The sequence below is a fragment of the Manacus candei genome, unplaced genomic scaffold (genome assembly GCF_025592945.1).
Source record: "Manacus candei isolate 608988 ecotype Guabito, Panama unplaced genomic scaffold, ASM2559294v1 h1tg000007l, whole genome shotgun sequence".
In the NCBI taxonomy this organism is placed as follows: domain Eukaryota; kingdom Metazoa; phylum Chordata; class Aves; order Passeriformes; family Pipridae; genus Manacus; species Manacus candei.
In genome coordinates this window covers 5,028,137-5,050,000 of record NW_026138055.1, presented here as the reverse complement: position 1 = coordinate 5,050,000, position 21,864 = coordinate 5,028,137, and the positions used below count along the sequence as shown (strand labels likewise).

At 40.7% G+C, this 21,864-nt stretch overlaps 1 protein-coding gene across 5 annotated transcripts in view; it reads left to right on the top strand.

Annotated features, from left to right (window-relative positions):
• Positions 1–21,864, top strand: part of RUNX2 (RUNX family transcription factor 2) — a 181,049-nt gene that overhangs the window by 21,187 nt on the left and 137,998 nt on the right. For all 5 annotated transcript variants that reach the window (XM_051811550.1, XM_051811560.1, XM_051811543.1 and 2 more), the window contains 2 exons: positions 4,801–4,957; positions 11,004–11,108. In XM_051811550.1, coding sequence (XP_051667510.1) covers positions 4,801–4,957; positions 11,004–11,108 — 262 coding nt within the window. The remainder of the gene's footprint in view (positions 1–4,800; positions 4,958–11,003; positions 11,109–21,864) is intronic.

Here is a 21,864-nt window from a genome sequence, read left to right as displayed (position 1 = left end):
GTCTGAGCCTTCTCCTACCTCACAGCAATTCAAAGGATGCGGTCGCAGCTCATTAGAATAAGGGAAAGACCTAAACTAAATATTAGAATATTTAGAATATTATTACAATAAGAATGCCTACGTGTGATAAAGGGATAGAAAAAGGATTAGACCGTTTCCCAATCTTTTTTTGTGTTCATATATATGTATTTATTTGTTTGTCTCCTATATTTGACTGCTGACAGGGCAGTGCAGATCTGACTGATTTACTGATGCTTTAGGGCACACGTTGCCCCTTACACCCTTCCACTGTGGGTGCAACTGTGTTTTCGCATGCAATACGTACTTTTAAAAATTATTCCTAAATTACATTCACCCTTATTTACTGGTAAATTAATTTGAAACTAATTTGAAATACTTTTGACTGTTTATTAAAAATTTATTTCATTTTTCAAATGTAATTTTCATGCAGTTGCTCAGTAGTTTTAGACCAAAGAAGCTGCATGTATCATCCAGTGAAACACTTGACTGTGTTATAACAGAATGGGAATTAGCTCTGAAAGAGAAAGAAAAGACAGATTTGAGCTATAGAAATCTCAGCTAAACATAACTGGAAAGTGAAATAGCTCACAGACAACACACTTTGTGAAGTTTTATTGGCAATAAATAATATGTTGATGATAATGTTTTGAGTGGTGTGTTAAGTGTGTCATAATTCTCTTGCAGAAATCCCCAGTGAAAATGTACACTTGATATAGCACTGTTTTAATTTAAAAAAACAGATATAAATCATATGCAGGAGAGGAAGTATGTTATAAACAGTGCTGGGTTTGATTATAATTTTTTGAAATAGTGTTGGCTTAGCATTAGGTTTGAATTTTAAGTATTAATATTTGCACACACTGGGGAGGGAGCCCCTGTCGTGTGCTCTCTAATAAGATTGTTAATGCAAACTGGTTTTGTGGGGAAGAGGATTAGATGGGTACCTATTATTACAGCTCTAGCTCTTCATATTCCAGCACAAAATAAATGCATATTGTGCACCTGGGTCCAAATCATATTCACTTCTTAATCTCAGTAGCCAGTGGTACTTTATTTGAGTCAAGTCATCAGAACTTGGCCCCTCTGTGGGAGTTTTTACTGCAAATCATAAACATTCAAATTGCCACGTTAGAGGTTACAAGTGACTTCTGTACGATGCTAATAGTAGCAAAGAGTCTTAGTGGACCTAAAGGCAGGGGGAAAAACAGGACATGGAGTCTAAAACCTCTCCCCAGTAGCACCACAGTAGTTCTGGGTCTGTCAGCATTTCCACTCCAACCCCCAAATTTCAGAGTTTATAACTCAGCTGTTTTAAATAGCTTCAAGCTGAAACCTGCTGTATAAATTGTCGGCCCAGATGTACGTTTTGAAACAAAAAGTAGCGTGAATCAGTTATTCTGTTTTAACTTACAGAACATTAAAATATTTTTAATAGTATCAGATGCTCTTTTGGCAATCTCTGGAAAAAGCATTCTCAATACAGAAGATTTTGCATTCAGAGGCAGTTTGACTTCAGTGTTTCGCAAGAAAGTTGTTGAAGTGGCAGATAGCAGTGTTTGGGAGGAACTATTTAGCATGTACATTGGTGGAGGTTTTTTTAAACAAGCTTTTTACTCTGCAGAAAGTCTGAGTACCTGCTGCTGTGTACTAGTTTTGCTTTGTGCCTATAACTTCCGTCTGTAGGGTACATGCTTTGGCCAGTTCAAATCCCACTGGACCGAAACTGGGCAAACAGGTTGCCTAACCAGATGAGAATCGTGTTATGCAAAAAACACATAGTTATTTTCAACTTGTAAGAATTGGTTTGCTTTTATTTTGGGACTTCATTTGACTTTATGTACCATTTTGAGCTTTGTTTTAAAAAAAAAAAAAAAAAGCAAAGGCAAAATCTACCTTTAGTCCTAGAAATGTGTAGAGAGCTTATAATGGAAAATAAATGTGTTGAAATAGTAGAGACACTGAGACAAAGAATAGGTAAGGAATGCACTGTGGCTGCTTCTCATCACTTCTCATCTTTAATTTTTTACACAGTCTTTACTCATTTAACAGTGCATTTACAATCCTCTTTCTAAGAATATGTCATTAATTTTGTATTGATACATGGTATAAAATTGCCAAATAAAGATTTATGCCAACAGTCTTTCAGCAGGTACAGTTACTTTTTAAAATTCTCAAAATGACATGTATTTCTCCAGGTTTCAAACTTGTTTGGCAAAGCTTTTTTTTCCTATCCAGATCTACTATGTACCTGTGCAGTAGTCCTCTGGTATTTTGTGGCAAAAAAAGTATCAAATTATGAAAGGAACACGCATTTTACTCCTGTTGGCTGGCAGGGGATCTTCCCATGTTACAGGATTTTAGTTTATTAGCCAAAGATTTTATTTTCACCTCTGATTTCAGTTTGTCTTGTCCTTCGGTCTCCTCTGAGTGAGATGAATAGTGATATTGCATCATGCTGCTTCCAAAGCCTCTCAGTACCGATGCAGCTCTCGATTAGGTGCGATTGCCCGGCGGTGGCAGCAGCACGTGCAGCTCTGGGCTGATGGCTGAGCTGACAAATTGAACTGACATCCAGTGGAAGGGGCAGGCAGGAAAGCTCTGAGAAGCAACAGGGGACAGAGGGGAGCTTTTTAAGAGGTTTTGCTCCCTCCTGTCCAGGTGTTATAGACTGTAACTGTGTTTGGGGCTGTGATGGAGCTGTGATGGCACTGCCTGTCTGTGCTCTGGGTACCTGGGGAGAAAGAGGTGACCTGAGGCTGCAGGCATCTTGCTCCCTCTCCCGAGGCTCCTGGCGGCCTTGTGCTTCCTCCTGAGCTCTCAGATTCTTTGCATTTCTGGAGTTAATGTGATTTTTTGTTGTTGTTTTGTGAGATATGAAAAGCGTAGGGTGCAACTCCCTGGGATGCTGATGGGCGAGACAAGACCGTCCAGAGATAACGTGGTGTGTCGCAGGCTGGGAAGGGAGTGGTTTATAAGTAGTCTTAAGCCCCATGCTTTAAAGCCAGTATCCATTTATTAACTGTTAGAGTCATCTCTATAATCTGTTCAGCAGATTATTATTTGTTATTTGATTATTATTTATTATTCCTTACACCTGGCTTTGAAGCTGTCAGATCTGGTTGCTGCCAGACCCAAGCCAGAGAGTTAGTGAGACCTCAGATCTTACCCACAGCAGTGGTTCCTCTGTTTTTATGTTGAGGGACATTCATATCACTGTAAAGTAAAATCTCTGTTTGATAGATGAAAACCTCACACTAGTTTGTGGCAAAACTCAGTTTTCAGTTTTGGGTGGTATTACCTGGTGTTAATGGAAAAAAAGACTTTCAGCTTTGGTTGCTTTTTTCGATTCAATATTTCTTTTAAATAAGACAAGCTGTACTTTTCAGTAATATGGTCTATTTCAAATATTTTCATATTTTTTATACCTTTGTAATTTGTTTTTATCGTTTGAGAGAAACACTGTACAGTGTACTGGGCCTCATGCTCTCCCTGCATATCCAGAACTCCTAATTCTTTCCACTGAATTAATATCACCGTGCAACCTGCAGGTATTAGTTTCAGCCAGGATCATTTATAGGAAAGACGTTTCAAGCAGGCCATATCACAAAATGTAATATATGTTTCTGGAGACAGAATGAATTACTCTGAATAATATAAGAAGTCATATCTGACCGTGTAAACTGGTAGAAACTGCAAGTGGAGACACTTTGTAGCTCAAGATGTTTTTCCAAGTTTGAGTTCGGCCATGCTATATTTCTGAATCTCTTTTTGTTATAAATTTATTTCCATAAACAGGGAAAAGGAAATTATTTTATTCATACTTTTGTGGACTTTTTTCCCCCATGTGTATATTTTCTCCCTAGTCAATTAACTCCTGTTTACCTTTATTTTTAATTTAAAAAGTCACAGTACACTGTAGGAATCCCTGGTGTTTTCAAATTAGAAGCTGTCTGCTCTGTGACATTTATCTACTCAGATATTGGAGAACTATTCAACCACTGAAGCATAAAAGTGAGACTATCAGGTAGCTGGAAAGTAAGGAGAAGTGAAATACTTTGATATCTTCTGTTCAACCATCCTGGAATTTGAGGGAGGTATCAGCACTAACCACTTGCGAGCGCGATGAAAATTTACATGCCTGCAAGGAAATACAGCTTTGTTTTATATTGCATCTGAAGAGTTTGAATTCCAGCCACAAAGTGCTCCATCCCAGAGCGTGCTGGGCGTAGAGCTTTGTCTACTGATGCCCCGAGTGCCACTCCTGGGATGGGTGGATGTGGGGTTCTCTCTGGCTTGAAGTCTGAGGAGCTCGGGGGTTGGGGTGATGGGTGTAAACAACAGAGAAGTAGAACCGATTCTGGGTGATAAGGCTGCTAATAGTAATTTCCAGCTTTCCATTTCAAATGTTCCCATGTATAATTTATGGATACGAGCCGTGCCTCGTGTTCTCTCGCTGCTCGGTGGTTGCTAAGAACAAAGTTGGCCTTCAGGAAGCATTAAAGCAAACACTCTGTATAAGGACACTGAATGTTTCTGAAGAAATGCAACAAAGAAGAAACTCCCTGTTAGGCTCTGAGAAAGGGAGACAATACATGATGCTTCTGTGTTTGATGTGGCACTTTGTTCTGCGCGCAGCGAGTGCAAGACTCCTCACCGCAGCGGGCTGGAGAAGCTGCCACGGAGCCTCATAATGAGCGTGGCAGCCTGGAAAGCTGGAAGGGAGACACAGGCTTCCAAAGTGTGGCTTCACCAGTTGTGCTTGTCTTCCCCTTTTTACAGGTGGTGGCCTTAGGAGAAGTGCCCGATGGGACAGTGGTCACTGTCATGGCTGGAAACGACGAGAATTACTCTGCAGAGCTGCGAAACGCGTCTGCCGTGATGAAGAACCAGGTGGCCAGATTTAATGACTTACGATTTGTGGGCAGAAGTGGAAGAGGTAGGCCACTGCCTTTTATGTGTCCATAATGAAGTGAAAAACAATGTCTGGACGTCAGGCTTACTCTGCAATGAAATACTGATTAATCCATAAATCCATTGTTCATAGAGTCATTGAAAAGTTTGGGTTGTAAGGGTGACCTTAAAGGTCATCTAGTTCCAACCCTCTGCCATGGGCAGGGACACCTTCCACTAGATCAGGTTGTTCAGGTCGTCAGCCTTTCATTTGGAGGGGCATACACGTGTTTTGGTGGCAAACTTCAGCATTTTCACAAAGTAAGTTAAGAGTTTTCTTCAGTTTTTCTGACTACTCATGTCTCTGTGGTCTTTTATCAGACACAGGTTTTGAAAAATGATTCACAGAGTACCCGCTTTCCTGTTTTAATCACACAGGAAGGGTGGAAGGAGAAGGGCATATGTGTGATCTGGGTTATGTGGAGTCAAAAAGTGTATCTCAGTCCGTGGCAGTGAGAGGTGGAGAATTCCCTTTAGCAGTAAAGCTGCTTCTGAAGTTGTTGTAGAAGACTTGTAATTAGGGGGATTTTGCATATCACATGTGCTATAGGTTGTATTCTTTAAGGACTTAGGTCTTTCAAGGCTTAACAGCTATTGGTGGAAAATTTACTAGTGACTTCTCTGCCCTTTACGATCAAACTGCTGATAACCTGTGAAAATCACCCCTGTGAAAATCTTTTTAGTAAGCTGGTTGAGTTTTTATGAATTGCTGGTAAGTTTGGGCTTGAACTCAATGTTAACTTTAGTTTATATGACATGGTAACTTCCAATTTTATTTTTTTCCTGAAGTTGTAGAGTGCTGTCATTGTCTTCCAGCTGTTTAGGAGCTTCCTATAATCTGGAAAGGGCACTGTACTTACAGAAAGCCTTTGTAATCATTGCAAGTTTGCAAGAATTCCTCTTTAAGGGTCTCATGGCTGCTTTCAAACTTCAGGTAGTGATTGAAAGGATATCTTAAAGGAAGCTGGCACTGCAGTTCTTACTGCATGAATCTTCAGAATGTTTGGTTGTATCAGTCATTGTTTCAACCTACAATTTTTTTTTCCTTTATGTATTTGAAGTAATTATTCATTTTTCTAAACTAGCCCTGCATGGGGCAAACCAAAGCAACAGAAGCAGAACAATTATGCTAGGAAATTAGCAATAAAGCTAATTTTACAGTAATATTCCTTAGAAAGCAGTTGCAATTCATCTTAACGAAGGAACGAATTTTTTTCCAAAAAGAAATTAAACATGTGACAGAGGCCCAGATAGTCTAAATCTGTCAGCACATTTTTACAAGCATTTTGTGAGAGTGAGTCCATAAGCATGGCTTACAGTGACTATTCTTTATTTTAGTGACCTGGCCCAAAATTCTCTTTATCATTTTAAAACTTGCAAAGTATTGGTAATAAAGAATAACTTGAAAGACAGAATAACTTTTGCAACAGTAATGCAGTATAAATACAGAGTTTATTCCCCTTGTGAACAAGGAGTTATCTATCTTTTCCATTTGTCTTCCTTTCTTTTAGAAAAACAGTTTACTTTGTTATTCTGCTGATGGACTAGGTTTGAAAGTTCTCTGGCTCCATCTCTACTGCTGCCTTACAGTAGAAGTTCAGTGGTGTATCAGTTTTTCAGTAGTGCTGAAAAAGGACAGAAATGTGATGTACTACCTCTGATCTGTGAATTTAATTTCAAACCCACAATATATACTTTTTATTAAAGCATAGGAAATTAAATAAAGGCCTAAAGCCTCCATAGATACAGCTACAGACACAAACACAAACCTCCTAAAATTTGGTTCCAGTAGTTTAATTTATATTTTTATCTAGCAGACTTGGAATAGACTTTCTCTCTGATCAATCTGGGTAGAATCTATGGAAAAGTGATAGTGTACTTTTCAAACCCTCAACATATTTATTTAAGAGACTTCAAAGAAAAACAAAGGGTGTGCACTGTTTTACTATATTGGCTTTCTGAGTTTTGGCCAGTTTCCCAAATAGCAATTTTTATATTTAAAAAAAAAAAAAAAAAAAGAAAAGTTAAAAAAAAAAAAAAGGAAGAAAAAAGACAGACTTAACTGCTTGCAGACTTTTCACGCATGGAAGATGAAGAAAGCTTCTTTTGATGAAGTGTAATTATGTCCAAACAGAGCTGACCCCCTCCCCCTATATTTCTTATGATCTTAACGGAAGAAAGTAGGGCTTTTCCTTTGAAGCAGCCGGGACTCGGTGGAGGATCTGAAATGCTGCATTCTGCTGCCAGAGGCAGGATGGAGAAATTGGTCCAGACTTGTCTTCCAGACTTAGAACGCAGAGGGGGAGAAGGAGAGAGAGAGAGAGAGAAGGAGAGAAGGAGAAAGAGTTATCATTAATGATAGATTTTTAGAACTCTGCTTAAAATACCAGGAAAAGAAAGCAGTGGTTGCAAACAGAAGTGAGAAAGCTCCTTACATAGACAAATATCGGTAAACACAAGTCTTGAAGCAGAACAGGAAAAAATAAAGTAATAAAGAAATCCTTTTCTGGTGGCAAGAAACTAATCCACACCTGTTCCTGACTTCAGATTTACATCTTTCTAAGCAGCTCATGCTTTGATCTCTGTATCTCTAAATTTGATTGTGAAGTCTGAATCATCAACTTACCACTTCACCTCCCCTCCCACGTTTTTACTTGCTTCCCATGGCTCAATGGAGAAACTCAATTTTTATACATATTTATGTTGCTTGCCTGACAGAAGCTTCACGTTTCTATTTGTATAATTTCTCCTAAACGCCATTTTTGGATTCATAAGAATAAGTAAACCAGAGTGTTTGATGCAAATGCAGCAGTTGTTGTATGTGGTTTTCAGGCAGTAGCTCACTTTTACAAGCCTGATCCACAGCACATAGAAGAAAGAATTCCTGTCTTCAATAAGCAAAGGATCATAACCTTAATTTTGTTGTGTCCCGATACTTTAATCACATTAGCATCTAACTGAAAAAATATGCAACACGCACACACAGGCTGCTGAGTCTCCTTTCAAGATCATTTCTGGGGTTTGCCTTGTGCTTCAGCATATGTCCATCTCGTCCTCCTCTGTGTCAGCTCAGCTCACATGTGTGAATAACAAAGAATGCACAGTTTAGACACACTGAAGCAATAGTGCCAGATGACTGCTTGGCTGGGGAATTTAATAAAAGAGAACTACAATTAGTCTTCAGCCTCTGAAAGTGGATAGTTGAAGTGACTAAGGGCAATAAAGAAAGGTGATAAAAAGTGCATTAAAGGATTTTGTAGCTGAGGAGGGATATCTGTGAAATAGCTGTGGAAGGCATCAGCATCACTGAAACAGTGAAGAACAGTAAAAATTTATTTCATTCTTAGTCCTGTAATATGTAAATCATCTCTTGAAAGCTCTGGAGTGTGCTGGCAGGGCTGTGCAGCTCCCCACAATGAAGTGCTCTGTGGTTTATGGAGTGCGAGGGGGCTTCGTCGGTGTTACTACATCCATACTTTGGTTTGGTAAAATACCAGTTAGGGAACAAAACCAGTTTCTCTTTCAAATTAGCTGCTCACCTCTTCAGCTTAGGCTGGCTAAGAGGTGACAGTTCAGAAATTCTCACTGTTGAGGTCCAAACTCCTCAAATTAAGAAACTCATTTTTTTCTGGCCACTGTAACCTGTTGAGTTATATTTAGTATAGAAAACCTTGCAGTGCTTTTCTACAGAATGATTTTACAGCATCTTACAAATAGTATATTTTGTTCAGTTAATTCTTTCTGTCTTGATAGACTTTTGTATGGATTTGGCATATAAAGGGAATGGTAGCATGGAAGGCCAAATTCTTCATTCAAAGGTATATGGAAATGCCTCTTTAGTATCTTTGTTACCAATAATATTCTACTGATTTTCCAGAGGTAGCTGTAATCTGAATGTCATCAGCATAAAATTTAATGGTCAGAACTTTTTGACATGATAAGCTAGTGTCAAAGGAAGCCTTAAACCTGTACCTAGAGAATTATATATGTCCAAGCAGTAGGCTGAATTCATCCTTGGAGAGGGATAAAAGGCACAGACTCTCCTCAGCCCTAAACAAGCAGGCATGGAGGAACTGTGTGCTTGAGCAGGGCTGTTGCTGCCCACACACCCACCATAGGAGGGTAGGACACACAGTTCACCTCTGGGACAGCAGGTGGGCGAGACTGGACAAAGACTGGACATCCTACACACACCTAACTCTCCTCCTGTGATGATCTGAGAAATAATCCCTTTCCCAGTGAAACTGGGGAAAACCACCTTCAGCTCTGGCCACTGGACAAAGTTCAGACTCCTGAGATTTTTGCACATTTCAACTGAAAAAGAGCAGGGTTAGATTAGATATGAGAAAGAAATTCTTCCCTGTGAGTGTGGCAAGACACAGGAACAGGTTGCCCAGAGAAGCTGTGGCTGCCCCATTCCTGGAAGTGTTCAGGACCAGGCTGGATGGGGCTTGGAGCAACGTGGTCTAGTGGAAGGTGTCCCTGTCCATGGCAGGGGGGTTGCAACTAAATGATCTTTAAGATGCCTTCCAACCCAAACCATTCCAAAATGCTGTTTTTTTCTGGGGTCCTGACCATCCCTCTAACCTGCATCTCCCAGAGAGTTGGGCACAGCTGGAGCACAGCTTCACCTGGAAAATCATTTTACTCTAAATTACAGTTATGTTTCCTTTAAAAAAAATTCCATGTCACATTCTAGTTCCCGAAAATTATAGCCAAGACAGTTTGAAGTTGCACTCCTGATAATAAATGATGCATGTCCCAGGCAGGTTTGGGGGATATACGACTTGGACCAGAAAGAAAGACCAATTACTAGATTTGACAGCCAAAGCTCTGTTCTGTATTATGCCTTATATATAAGCTGTTCTGTATTAGGCTTGAAAAAACTGCATTAAGTTTGCACTGTTACATATCGTTTAAGATCTGTGCCTTGATTGAATGCCTTCAGAGTTCAGCAAGAGGAAAAGCCTTAGCAACAAAAATGCACAAATACACCCAGGGAAGGGGAGGGGGGGGTGGGAGGGGAAAGAGTTTTAAGTGTCTGGTAAAGTAGCAGCTTAAATGAGCATGAAGGCCAAAGATTGCTGACTGTTTTATTGAGTCACTGTTGTACGCCCACCTTTTCCTGTCTTGAAACAGTTTTCAGTTTTGACTATCTGACATGACTAACCGTTGCATATCTAACAGATTACAACTGTCAGTGAGTCTCCCAAACAGGGGCCAGCGCCTGTGAGAATGTGTGCTCAGACGCAGGCAGCTCCCTTTATTTATTTCTTTTTAACGTTTTCATTCAGTTAAGAGTCTGTGGATGATCTTGTGCAATCCCTGCCTGAATTCGAGCTTTGTAAAGTTAAAAAAAAACCAAAAACCAACAATGCAGACTGACGATAGTAACGTACGTGCACACAGACATTTCTCACCCTCACGGGAAAGCTGGGGGCTTTCTTAGGATTTCATGGATGGAATATATATAGGGAAAAAAAGGTGTGTTCCAGTAATAATGATATCATCATATTAGCCCTGGCATATGAAGGACAGGAGACACTGATTCGCTGTTAAAATATCTCCCAGGAGGAAAATATATTCTTTCCTCATCTTATTGTAGTCAAGTCAAACAAATGAAATGATAAAACTGTGTGAAGTAAATAACATGTGGTCACATTCTGCTCTCTGTCACACAGCTGCGAAACTGGAGTAAATTTTTAAATTATCTGACTTGCTTTGGATTTACACCACTTTCAATACAGCAAAGAATTTGGCTTGTCCTCAGCAGTGAATCACTTTTGTTCTGTCATTGTATGATGACCCATTATTAAATAAGAAACATTTAGATTGTCAACACATGGACGTATTCTTGACATAGAGTAAAACTGAAGGGGAGGAAAACTCCTATGGTCAGTTATGTTTTTAATTTTCACGATTGTGGTAACGACAGGGAATAATTTTAAGCGTCTCTGATTCTTTACTGAACATGCATGTGACTGTTTTCATGTTGTAATCACTCATTCCTTGTTGTTTTTTTCCCTTTGTAGGGAAGAGCTTTACTTTGACAATAACTGTCCTGACAAATCCCCCCCAAGTCGCTACATACCACAGAGCTATAAAGGTTACAGTGGATGGGCCAAGAGAGCCTAGAAGTGAGTATTATATTCTTGTTTTCTCTCTTATGTCTGCTTAATTTTGCTTAACAGAGACCCATAAATGAAATACGTATATCTTTGTCAGACTTTGGTTCTTGCTCAGCAAAATATGCGAGTGCATGCTTAATTTGGAGTCTATTGGACCACACACATACTTGCATTAAACACACACTTAAGTGCTTGGCTGAATTTGGGCAATCCCAAACCTGATTCTCATTCACATCAAGGTCTTGATACATTATCTGCCAGTGCAAATGAGAACTAAACCCACTGTATTTATATGTAATCTGATTTAGGCATAATAGATACAATCCTGCAATGTGCTGGATTCCCTGAACTCCTGTAAGCTTCCAAGTGAAAACGTTTAGAACAAAACAGGAGCCTGATCTTTCAGGATCAATCCTAGTGCAGAGAGAAAATATATAATATAGTGCCTTTTTGTTTGCCCTTAAATTCTTTTGCCATCAGATAATTAATGCACCTGGTTAATCTCATCATACCTGAAATTGGTTTTCAGCTATGGACTCATCGTAGACCCTGAGGGGCCAAAGAAAGATAAAAAAAAAGGCAGTGTATCAGCATGGTCTTTGTTTCTTATTTGTACACAGAAAGTTTATTTTATTTAAACATGGTCCAGCAGATTTTCACTTAGCAGATTTATCTCATAGCCTTGCAAACTTACTAAGAACATATTTGCAATGATTTGTCTATTTTGCAATGGCTGTATTTTTATGACAATTGTGTTTTGTCATGTTTGAGCAGTTTTATGGGTAGCACTTATTTTTAGATGCAGTCAAGCCTGGTTAATCCATCAGGATTTATCTGGCTGTCTCTCTGTCTAGCACATTTAGCTGGTAACTGATCCCACATCTTATGGGTATCACTGATGAGCCAGTTCTGGAGTTTTTTCTTAATCTGACTAGAATGACTCTTTCTAAATTGATTGGATTAATCAGGTATAGCGTTATTTAAATTACACTTAGAGATTAAGAATTATTTGATGAATAACCACATTAAAAGCATCCCTATAATGGAAGCATCTCAAATAATTATTTTACCTTTGATCTGCACATACAAACGAGACCTTCAAGGAGCTTTCATGGTGTTTTGTTTAAAATACCACAAAGACAGAAGTAGAAAGACGTAGACAGAATTCATGCAGTTAAGTGTTTCTCGTGCTAATACACGCTGCAACGTCACCTCCTCTTTCATAGAGACAGGACTGAAATGCCTCCTGTAAGAACTGCCCAGGCTGTAGAGTTTCGTCTTGAATAACAGCTAAGAAAAAGCAAGTAGCTATGAAAAAATGTCATTACGTAGATCCTTGTGTTGCTACCTGCTCACAGCTGAGGTGTCCGGATGTCACAGAAGGGGGATTTTCGTTCTGTCTTCTCTCTGAGCTGAATCAGTTCCCATTTTCAGTTTTCACTTGCAGTTGTTGCTCTGTGTAGCTTACTTGGGGGACACTGGAGAAGCTGCATTCATGGAGTGAAAAGCGGGGAATAAGTTATTTAGCAGTTCTCATTTGGAGGCTGCTTCCATGTAGGAGGCACTACAAAAGAGGTGGTCTCCCAGCAGAGGACAAAACCACTATGAAAGAGCAGAGAGGTTTGAAAGTGGTGTGGAGAGTAGCGTGGATTAACCTGTGTAGCACAGGAAGGGAACCTGCTGGCATGGGGACTGAGTGTTCTGGTGATCAGTGGATTGAAAGAGAGGCTGTGTCCAAAGAACTTACTAAGACAAGAGCTCCAAGTTCTACTATAGTTTTTTAGTTTACACCTGAAAGGCCTCTGTACATGATACCTGTTGCTGTTCCCATTGAATAGCTGAACCTAGCAATGCTCAGTAACTGAGTTAGTGCCTTTCTTATATTTTTTTATTTTTTTTTTAATTTGTAAGAAAGTAAATTTTGAGCTTGAGTGTCCATTTGAATCTTAATGTTTCAGCAAAATACTTAGTGGAGCTCTACTCTAGAGTCAGTTGGATTCTGCAGCTTCTGTCACTGCAGTCTGATACTTTCAAGGCTATGACAACTTCAGAATGATTCATTATCAAACTTCAATTTGTAGGTAAGGAGTAGCTCCAGCGAGCTGTGGGAGTTTGACCAAAGTTCTGCTTCCTTCTTAGAGCCCCTGCATTTGTGTAGATTTATTACTGTTTGGTAATAACCATTTGAGGAGCGTATCTGGCATTTATGTTGCTTAAGGGAAATTAGGTGGTTGGGGGCAATAAGGAATTCAAGGAGTGGCTCTGATAGCAAAAATGTTTGTCTTAACAAACTATGTATCGGTAAATAGTGCCCCTCTCTGCCAGGATCTGTATTTCACTTCAACATCTCAAGCATGTTATCCTAGTTTTCCTCTCTCTGGCAGCTCCACCAGAGCTGTCACATCACAAACAACTTTTTTCTTAATATACACATCTGGCGTTGGCAGTTGGAGCAACTTCATAAGAGCACATGATCATCATTCATTACAAGATTAAAAAGTACCCCATGGCATCATTGATGTTTTTTAACTTTGATCTTTTGCAGTTGTGATTCATCTCAGTTATAAAACTTCCCTTTAAAGGAACACAACCGATGACTTATTAGAACCTTCATTCTAAGGAGCGTAAACATAAAATTATGCACATCTTTACAAAATGTCATTTACTCTGTTGCCAGCTTATCATTTTAAGACATGACATCATGCTTTAGATCGTGAATTTGTAAGGCTTGTTTATAGGCAAGGCACCCTGACCTTCTCTTGGCAAGTTGACTTGAGTGAACGAACGCTGCGAGATTCCCAGCAGCAGTAGGAGTAGCAGCAATGCCATGACAGATATCACAGTCATTTAGAGCCTCACTTCAAGAGTGCTGAACAGTCGTGGCATGCAGGGACTCCGGTTGGTGTTTTGGATGCTCAGCACTTCAGAAAGTTGGGTTCTTAAATGTAAGTGCCATTTAGTCGTATTAAACATCTGCTTGTAGAAGCTTGCTGCCTTGCCTCTCTGTTATTATTTTAAAATATTTTAATAGAGACAGTGATGCCAGGTTGCTCTGTTAGGAAAACTTGCCCATTTCTATATGAGAAAAGGTCTTCTGATGATTTTTTTTCTTAGAAAACATTTATTTAATTTTACTTAAATCTCTTCCAGTCTATCTAGATTACTATCCAGGGACATCTACTGTGTTGCACAGTCTCTGTGCTGGACTGAGGCAGAGCATTGCGCTCTGAGTGACGGAGTCTAGAGACAGGGTTGTATAAGATCTTTGGGAATCATTAGGAAATCCTGCAGATATTTTTCTCTCCTCATATTCAGGATAAAACCTCTGCCATATGCACATCTTAGCCAGCAGAGCTGCCTTCCAGCTGGGAGGGCTGAAAGAAGTTTTCCGGAGAAGTTGTCATGAGGTCATAACTGACGGACAGATAGCCAGAGATTACTGTAAAGGAAGTAAAGGAAGAAAAAACCCAGAACGAAAAACCACCTAAAATCTTTACCTAAGACACCCTTTAATGCCTTTGTCTTACCTCATTACGACCACAGAAATAATGATTTGCCCTTCCATAACGAATAGGAGACACATCCTCCTTTCTGGCTGTTTTTGGGGCAAACCCAGCCAGGAGGGAAATCATGAGGAAGGAGGGAGGAGAAGTCTATATTTTTATATTTGGCCTGACTTCCAAAGGCTTTAGTTCATCTCTGATTAAAGGTAGGCTCTAAAGTCACCGACCCCAATTGTCTTTATCAGTGTGAATGGAAAAGTGCTTCTGAGCTTTGAGCTGAAGCGTTTCAGGGGAGAAAACTGCTCTGTTTCATTCAGCTCTCGAATATTTCTCTGCTGCCGCAGCTTGCAAGGTGCACACGTGATGAAAGGTATGAGCAAACACCACATCGCCTTTTTGTCTGTGCACGCTGCGGAAGGCAGCAAAAGCCAGCCAGGGGTTCTGCTCAGCCTCTGCATTAACTGTTTGCCTGACCCGGCTTATAAAACGCAGATAAGTGATTGAGATTTTTGAGATTCCTCGACTTAAAACCATAACAGTTTTTAGGAAGTTCTCCCTCTTTTCTTTCAAAGGCAGAGTGGGTGGAGGGATAAGTCTGGGGCGAGTGGAATGTGCTTTGGAGTAGAACAGCTTTAAATCTTTCAGTTTGCCTTCTTTTTTTTTTTTAATTTTTGTCTCTTTTTTTTCTTCTTTTTTTTTTTCTCCTTTTTTTTTTTTCCTTTTCTTTGCTTTTTTCTCTCTTTTTTTTTTTCTTTTTTTTTTTTTTTTTGTTGACTGCCTGTCAGGAGCTGGGCTGGTGGCCAAGCAGGAAATGACACATCGAGAGGCATTTGTGTTGTGCAACATTTTGTGGAACTGATGCAAGGATACATTGTCTGTTTACGCATTCCTCTGCTAACAGCCTGCATGGCAGTAATTTTATTCAGGGACACATGGCATGCTACAGCAAGGAGCTCGAGCCTTAACATCTCTTTATGCAGAATTATCACAGCAGTTAAAACAGGCTGTGTTGTCCCCCGTTTTGAATATTCTCTGGCTTGCCTTCAAAAACCACTGTACCAGCCCCCCCTTCCTTCCCAAGAATATATTGGTTTGACTGTGGGTTTTTTGCACTGTGGTAATTTGGGGCAGTGCAGAGAGAGTTTGCAGAACAAGAGGAAATTTTAGAGGCAGGTCCCTACTTCACGCATCTACCTCAAACTGTAAACGGAGCCGTGCCGTTTTTTTGGGCAATGCGCTGCAGACGCTGAGGGCGTCAGTTTGCATCTGCATGTGGTTTGGCACGAGGAGGTTTTTAATTAAAGTCAACGCTAAATACCCTGAGATAGGATGAACGAGTCCTGGGGTTTCATCCAAACCGAAGTTAGAAAATCTGTGGCTTGCGCTGGTGTCTTTCAGAGTGACAGATCTCTGCTGAGACCGGCTGGGTTAGCCTGGATTTATCCCGGCGGCTGCGGGAGCAGGGGAAGGCAGAGTGGGAGGTTTGGGGGTTTGCAAGTTGCTCTAAATGACTTTGTAAAAATAATGTATGTGTTATAATGCTCCTTTGTAAGAAATGAGGCAAAATGTGCCAAAGAAATGTCCAGCAGGGCCATGCTACGAGGTTTAGGTTCTTTTCTGTGACCATCATTAGTGAATTTGAGAATGAGCAACAGTCCACTGCCAGGCTGGGACCTGTGCTCAGGTCCCCAGTAAGGAGGTGTAGTGTTTCTGTTTCCAATGGTACAACACCAGGTCCTTATTGCAGTGTAAAATGCAAGTCATCATATTTTCACTCACCAGCGTTTGCTGCTGGTTTATTTTTTGCAAATGTATAATTTCACAAAACTGTTCTAGCTTGGACTGGAGCTCCTGAGCATTCCCGGAGGCTGTAAGCAACTGGTATGATGATTCAGGTGTTCCCCATCAAAGGTGACAGACATTGCATATGCCAGTGGTTTAGGTTTACTTTTGAGATGAGTGTGTAACCCACACAGCAGAGTTCCTTAAGGTTACCTCAACCAGTAGTGAGGCACTGGCATAGGTTGCCCACAGAAGCTCTGGGTGCCCCGTCCTTGGAAGAGTTCAAGGCCAGGCTTGGACAGGGCTCTGGGCAAGCTGGTTTAGTGGAAGGTGTCCCTGCCCATGACAGGGAGGTTGGAACTAAAGGGTCTCTAAGGTCCCTTCCGATGCAAACCATTCTATAATTCTATGAATCTACAATGCATACTGCTGTAACAGAGTGATCAAGGGGCTGTTGGAATGGAACCTGCATCCCAAGGAACAGTCAGTTCTTGTTTGTTCCACCGTGGCTAGAGAGGGGTTCATGCATAAAATCTCATTGTCTGAGGAACAGACTGTGAACCAAAATAATTTCTTTTCTGGTGATCGTGACTTTTTTTCTGCTGGTGTAGTGCCTGGAGTGAGACAAAAGTGGAACCTACTTAGTTCACTCATGGCTTGAATTCATACACTGCAGTTCTGAAATCTCAACATTGTGGTGTCTCCATGGGAGGACACTGCTGCCCAGGGAGGTGACAGAGTGACCATATATTCACTGTTATGGTGAGGAGATTATGTAAAACAAATGCCCAAATCTGAGCATAAAACCATTCCTCAAGATGTCCTCACCAATAGTAATGCAGTCTTGGTTTGTATTTGTCAACAGAACATTGTCTCCATCCCACTGTAGAAGGAACACTTGCTTCCAAGCAATCTATCCCTGGTACATTTGGCATCTAAATTGGCTATCAGAGTGACTTTTTTATATTGCAGCTATTGCTGTTTGTATTCAAAGTATCTCTCCAAGCTACAAATAAAATCAGGGCCCCTCTACGTAGCTGCTTAGTTGTATAAGAGGGTTTTTATAGCTTATAGTCTCTATTCAAAATACAGATGGAGAAAGGGGTTACAACCAAACAAATGAAGTAACAGTGGAAGTGAGTTCATTCTGTATCTCCATAGGGCATGACTAAGAGGAAAGGAAAACTATTTCACAGGATCACAGAACCAACTATCTGGAAAAGACCTCTGAGATCATTGAGTCCAGCCTATGACTAAACACCAGCATGTCAGCTAGACCATGGCACTAAGTGCCAGATCCAGACTTCTTAAACACCTCCAGGGACGGTGACTTTTTATAAGTCTGTGACTCTACTCCATGTGGGTACTGTGGAGGAAGATGATCTAGAAAAAAGGCATTAGAGTAGGTTTTCCCAAACTGTTTTGTTGCATACTTTTCTCCCAAGAGAACTCTTGGACATTGTCACTTTCGAAATGCATTTAGCTTGTTGCTACTAATAAATATCAGGATGTATTTTCTCACACTGTAGTGTAGCACCTCTTTTGCCTCTCCCTCTACTTTCCAAAGTGGGTTGGGGAGTAGGGAACAGGGCGAATATATTTGGGAGATGCTGCATCAGGGTAGTGTAAGTGGAGTAGTTATGTAGCATTTTGCTGTGAATACCAAAGTTCTATTTAAAGTTTTTATAAAATTTATTTTTATTCTCTGTATAAACTGCTTCCTCCACTGAAACATGGTCATCCCAGACGTGAAACACAGATGCTGATTTAACCAGACAAGGAATGCAGAAGAGGAAATGAGGATGAATATCATACTTAATTGAAACTTCAGGGGAAGAAACTTAGTAATGATCTCATGCTGCAGTACGTTTGGGACACCGGAAACCTTAAACTGGGTTCCTCAGTGCCTGTGTCTGCTCAGATCCCCCGTTACATATCTCACCTACAGTAGACCAGCTTGCTCAGCACAGTGGTGGTTTGCTGTTGGCTGAGGGTGGCTTCCAGGTCTCCAAAAATTAGACTTGTAGGGTAGGTTTCCTCTGAAGGGAATGAAGAGACGCAGGCCCTTGCAGAGAGTGATTCATATGTCAAAGCTTGTCTTAGAGTGCTGTGCTTAGAAGTGCCCTTTGGAGCTCTTATCCCTTTCCATTGGTAGTAAATGGAGGCTAGATGACTAGCCTAGACTAGGCACCCTGTTTTTGAGATGGCTGGAATCAGATGAGATTATGAGATATTATAGTCCTAAAGAATACCTAATGAATGCTGTGAAGCTCAGACAGCTCCAGCTGTAAGGCAGGAGCCTGGGTAGTGACAGCAGTGCAGTCACAGGTACCAGGAGCTCAGCATGGGTGAAACCCACTGTTCACCCAACTTCTTGGGTGGGGGCTTTGTCATGGGTTGAACTGTGAACAGTCCCTGCTGCTTTTCTGACAATGTAAGGAATCGTTTAAAACTGACTTTGAAGTGTCTCTAGAGCTGCCATAATGAGTGCAATACACACATACCTTGAAAACGATGCTATCTACTGAGGCATCATTATCACCTCCTGCAGGATTTGGGTAGTCAGGTACTGCTCAGGCCCTACTCATCTTGTGTGAACTGCTGAGATTAAAACTCGGGTTATTTAGCTGTAGGCAAGGTATTTGGTAAGGTTCTCACACTAACTAAAATATTGCAGCTGCATAAGAAACAATACAAAGGTGGCAGTAGACTTTATATGTATTGCTTAAAGGTGAAGAATATTGGGAAACACATTTAAAGATTTTCCTAACACTGGGAAATACTCCATGATTCCAGTGTTTTTGCTTCACAACAGAACATATTAATTGTTCCTTCCTTATTCAAACTTAACATGCTGCCCTTTCTCCTGTGGTTCTGAGATGTAATCTTTCCCACAGCGTGGGAAGACAAACCCTTTTACCTCATTATTGTTGGTGTAAATATTTGTTGCTTCCATCCCTCTTCAAACTCTCCTATTGCATTTTGTGAACTTTACTCCCACTTCATAATGCCCTGATTCTTTAGTAGCCCATCTCATTTAAATTCAGGGTTCCAAAGGAGGTATTAATCAGGGTGCTTACAAGTGTAGAATCTGCTTCCCACCTGTCTGTAATACATGTGAGTAATGCCAATTAGTTGTCTGCTTCCTTAAATCTTCATACACTTTCTCATTCTTGCATTCCTGCAGAAGTAGACATGGTCTTTGGTGTCATGTGCAGAGGCACTTCATGGTGTTTTGTTTCATAGCTCTTAGAGCTGAACAGGAAAATCATCACCTCTGAACACCACAGGAGTGTGCTTCAACTAATGATGAGTCCAGCTCTGGCATTTGTAGTTTAATTTGCTAGAACTAGGGATCTATCTCATTATGTTCCAGAATATCACATGTCGTGAGACAGGTAGGCAATTATATCCAGCAGTTTCACAGTGGTGCATCATCCTCTTGGAAAGGAGCAGGCACATTCAGGCATTGTTGTAGTCCCAGATCTGTGTTTGTTCAAATATGTTAAATGTTAGATTAGATTTGCAAAGAAACCAAATTTTCATAGAATCTATGAAAATGATTCCATGAAATGATTCTATGAAAATTGGGATTCTTTGCATATCTAGTCTAGGATTTAACATATTTTAAATGATTGTTTCAAAAGGGATCAGAAATCCAGAGATGACCCATTGAAAAGGGATGGTACTTACGATGGTACTTGAGTGCTGTGTCCAATTCTGGGCCCCTCAGTTCAGGAAAGATGTGGAGGTGCTGGAGCAAGTCCAGAGAACAGCAACAAGGCTTGTGAAGGGATTCGAGCACAAGTCCTATGAGGAGAGTCTGAGGGAACTGGGGTTGTTTAGTTGAGAAGAGGAGGCTCAGGGGAGACCTCATCACTCTCTACAACTTCCTGAAAGGAGGCTGTAGCCACGTGGGGGTTGCTCTCTTCTCCCAGGCAGCTCTCAGTAAGACAAGAGGGCTCGGTCTTAAGCTGTGCCAGGGGAGATTTAGGTTAGATATTAGGAAGAAATTCTTTACAGAGAGGGTAATCGGGCGTTGGAATGGGCTGCCCAGGGTGGATTCTTTGTCCCTAGAGGTTTTTAAGATGAGACTGGATTTGGCACTTAATGCCATGGTCTGGTAACCACGGCGGTAGTGGATCAAGGATTGGACTTGATGATCTCAGAGGTCCCTTCCAACCCAGCTGATTCTATGATTCTATGGTTATTTGTGGTGTTTTGAAAATTCAAATGTGTGTTTCTCAGTAGTATGGAAGCTGGAAAGGAATGGAGACCTGGAAATACAATACAGGGTTGCTGTGTGATACAAACCACTGGTTGACAGTACAGAGGCAATTACACATGGAATAGTTTTGAGGGCTTTTTTGCATGTGTACATATGTAATCAAGGACCCAGATTCAGATTCTTATATGACAATATGCTTCAATTAATTAAATTTATATAGTGAATTTGTAAAGCACTGTAGACATATGAAGTACAATAGAGTTGGTTCCACATTTCTAGGATACCAATTAAATGAAGAATAATTTAATTTAATAATTTAATTTTTTGTTTCTTGGGCCTCTTATCACCACAGACTAGATTTGTGGAACAGACTTTTTTCTTTCACACTGGACACTTTTTGGCTTTGATGATCTGGGTTGTGGGTCCACTCCCACTTTTGGTCTTTTTTGATGTTGTAAAACCAGAGCTGCAGTAAAATCATCATCTCTGCAGATGGAAGTATTGACTACAGAAGAGGGCTCTGCAGTAGAGCTGTAAATTATTCGATGTTTCAATTCATCAGCTAAGCAGCCCAAATGAAAATCTTTTGTAAAGGGACATATGGCTAACATTTTCAGAGACACAGGGTGGATTGACCGTCCTTAAGTGTAGCTGCTTAAAAGCTTCATATAGTGTCTCAATGAGTCATCTCTGGCCCAATGTGCTCAAGAGAGAGAGTTAGAAGATGGTTTATCTCACTCTAAGCATCTACAAGTGTCAGTGGGGGTGAGTGGTGGAGAACACTGACTGCAGAGGGGATGTGGAACAGCCTGGAACACAGAGGTGGCACTTGGTGCCATGCTGGTACATATGTCAGCTTTAAACAAACTATCTGGCTTACCAGCAACTGCAGCTCCAAAATACTTCTTTATATTAATTTTTGTTGTTATTTAAGCATTTTAAAATTGCCTGCTTTCTCAACAGCCACATTGAAGGGCTGCTCTCTGAAGTGCATTACGATTTGGGGTGTTGGTGAACCCCTCCTCGTTAGACGTAAATAAACACTGTGTGATCTTTTATGTTTTCCTCTTCAGTGCCTGTTTGGTTAAAACTCTCAGGCACTCGGTGCAGAAATGTCTGTCCTGCTTTAAAACCTCCTTCCCCACGCCCATGGCCTTGTTAGTGTTCTCCCCCAAAAGCTGTGTCCCCTGCAGCTCAGCAGCCGTCGGGCTTTTATACGTGATCCTCATCAGCTTCACGGCAGAGTCAGACA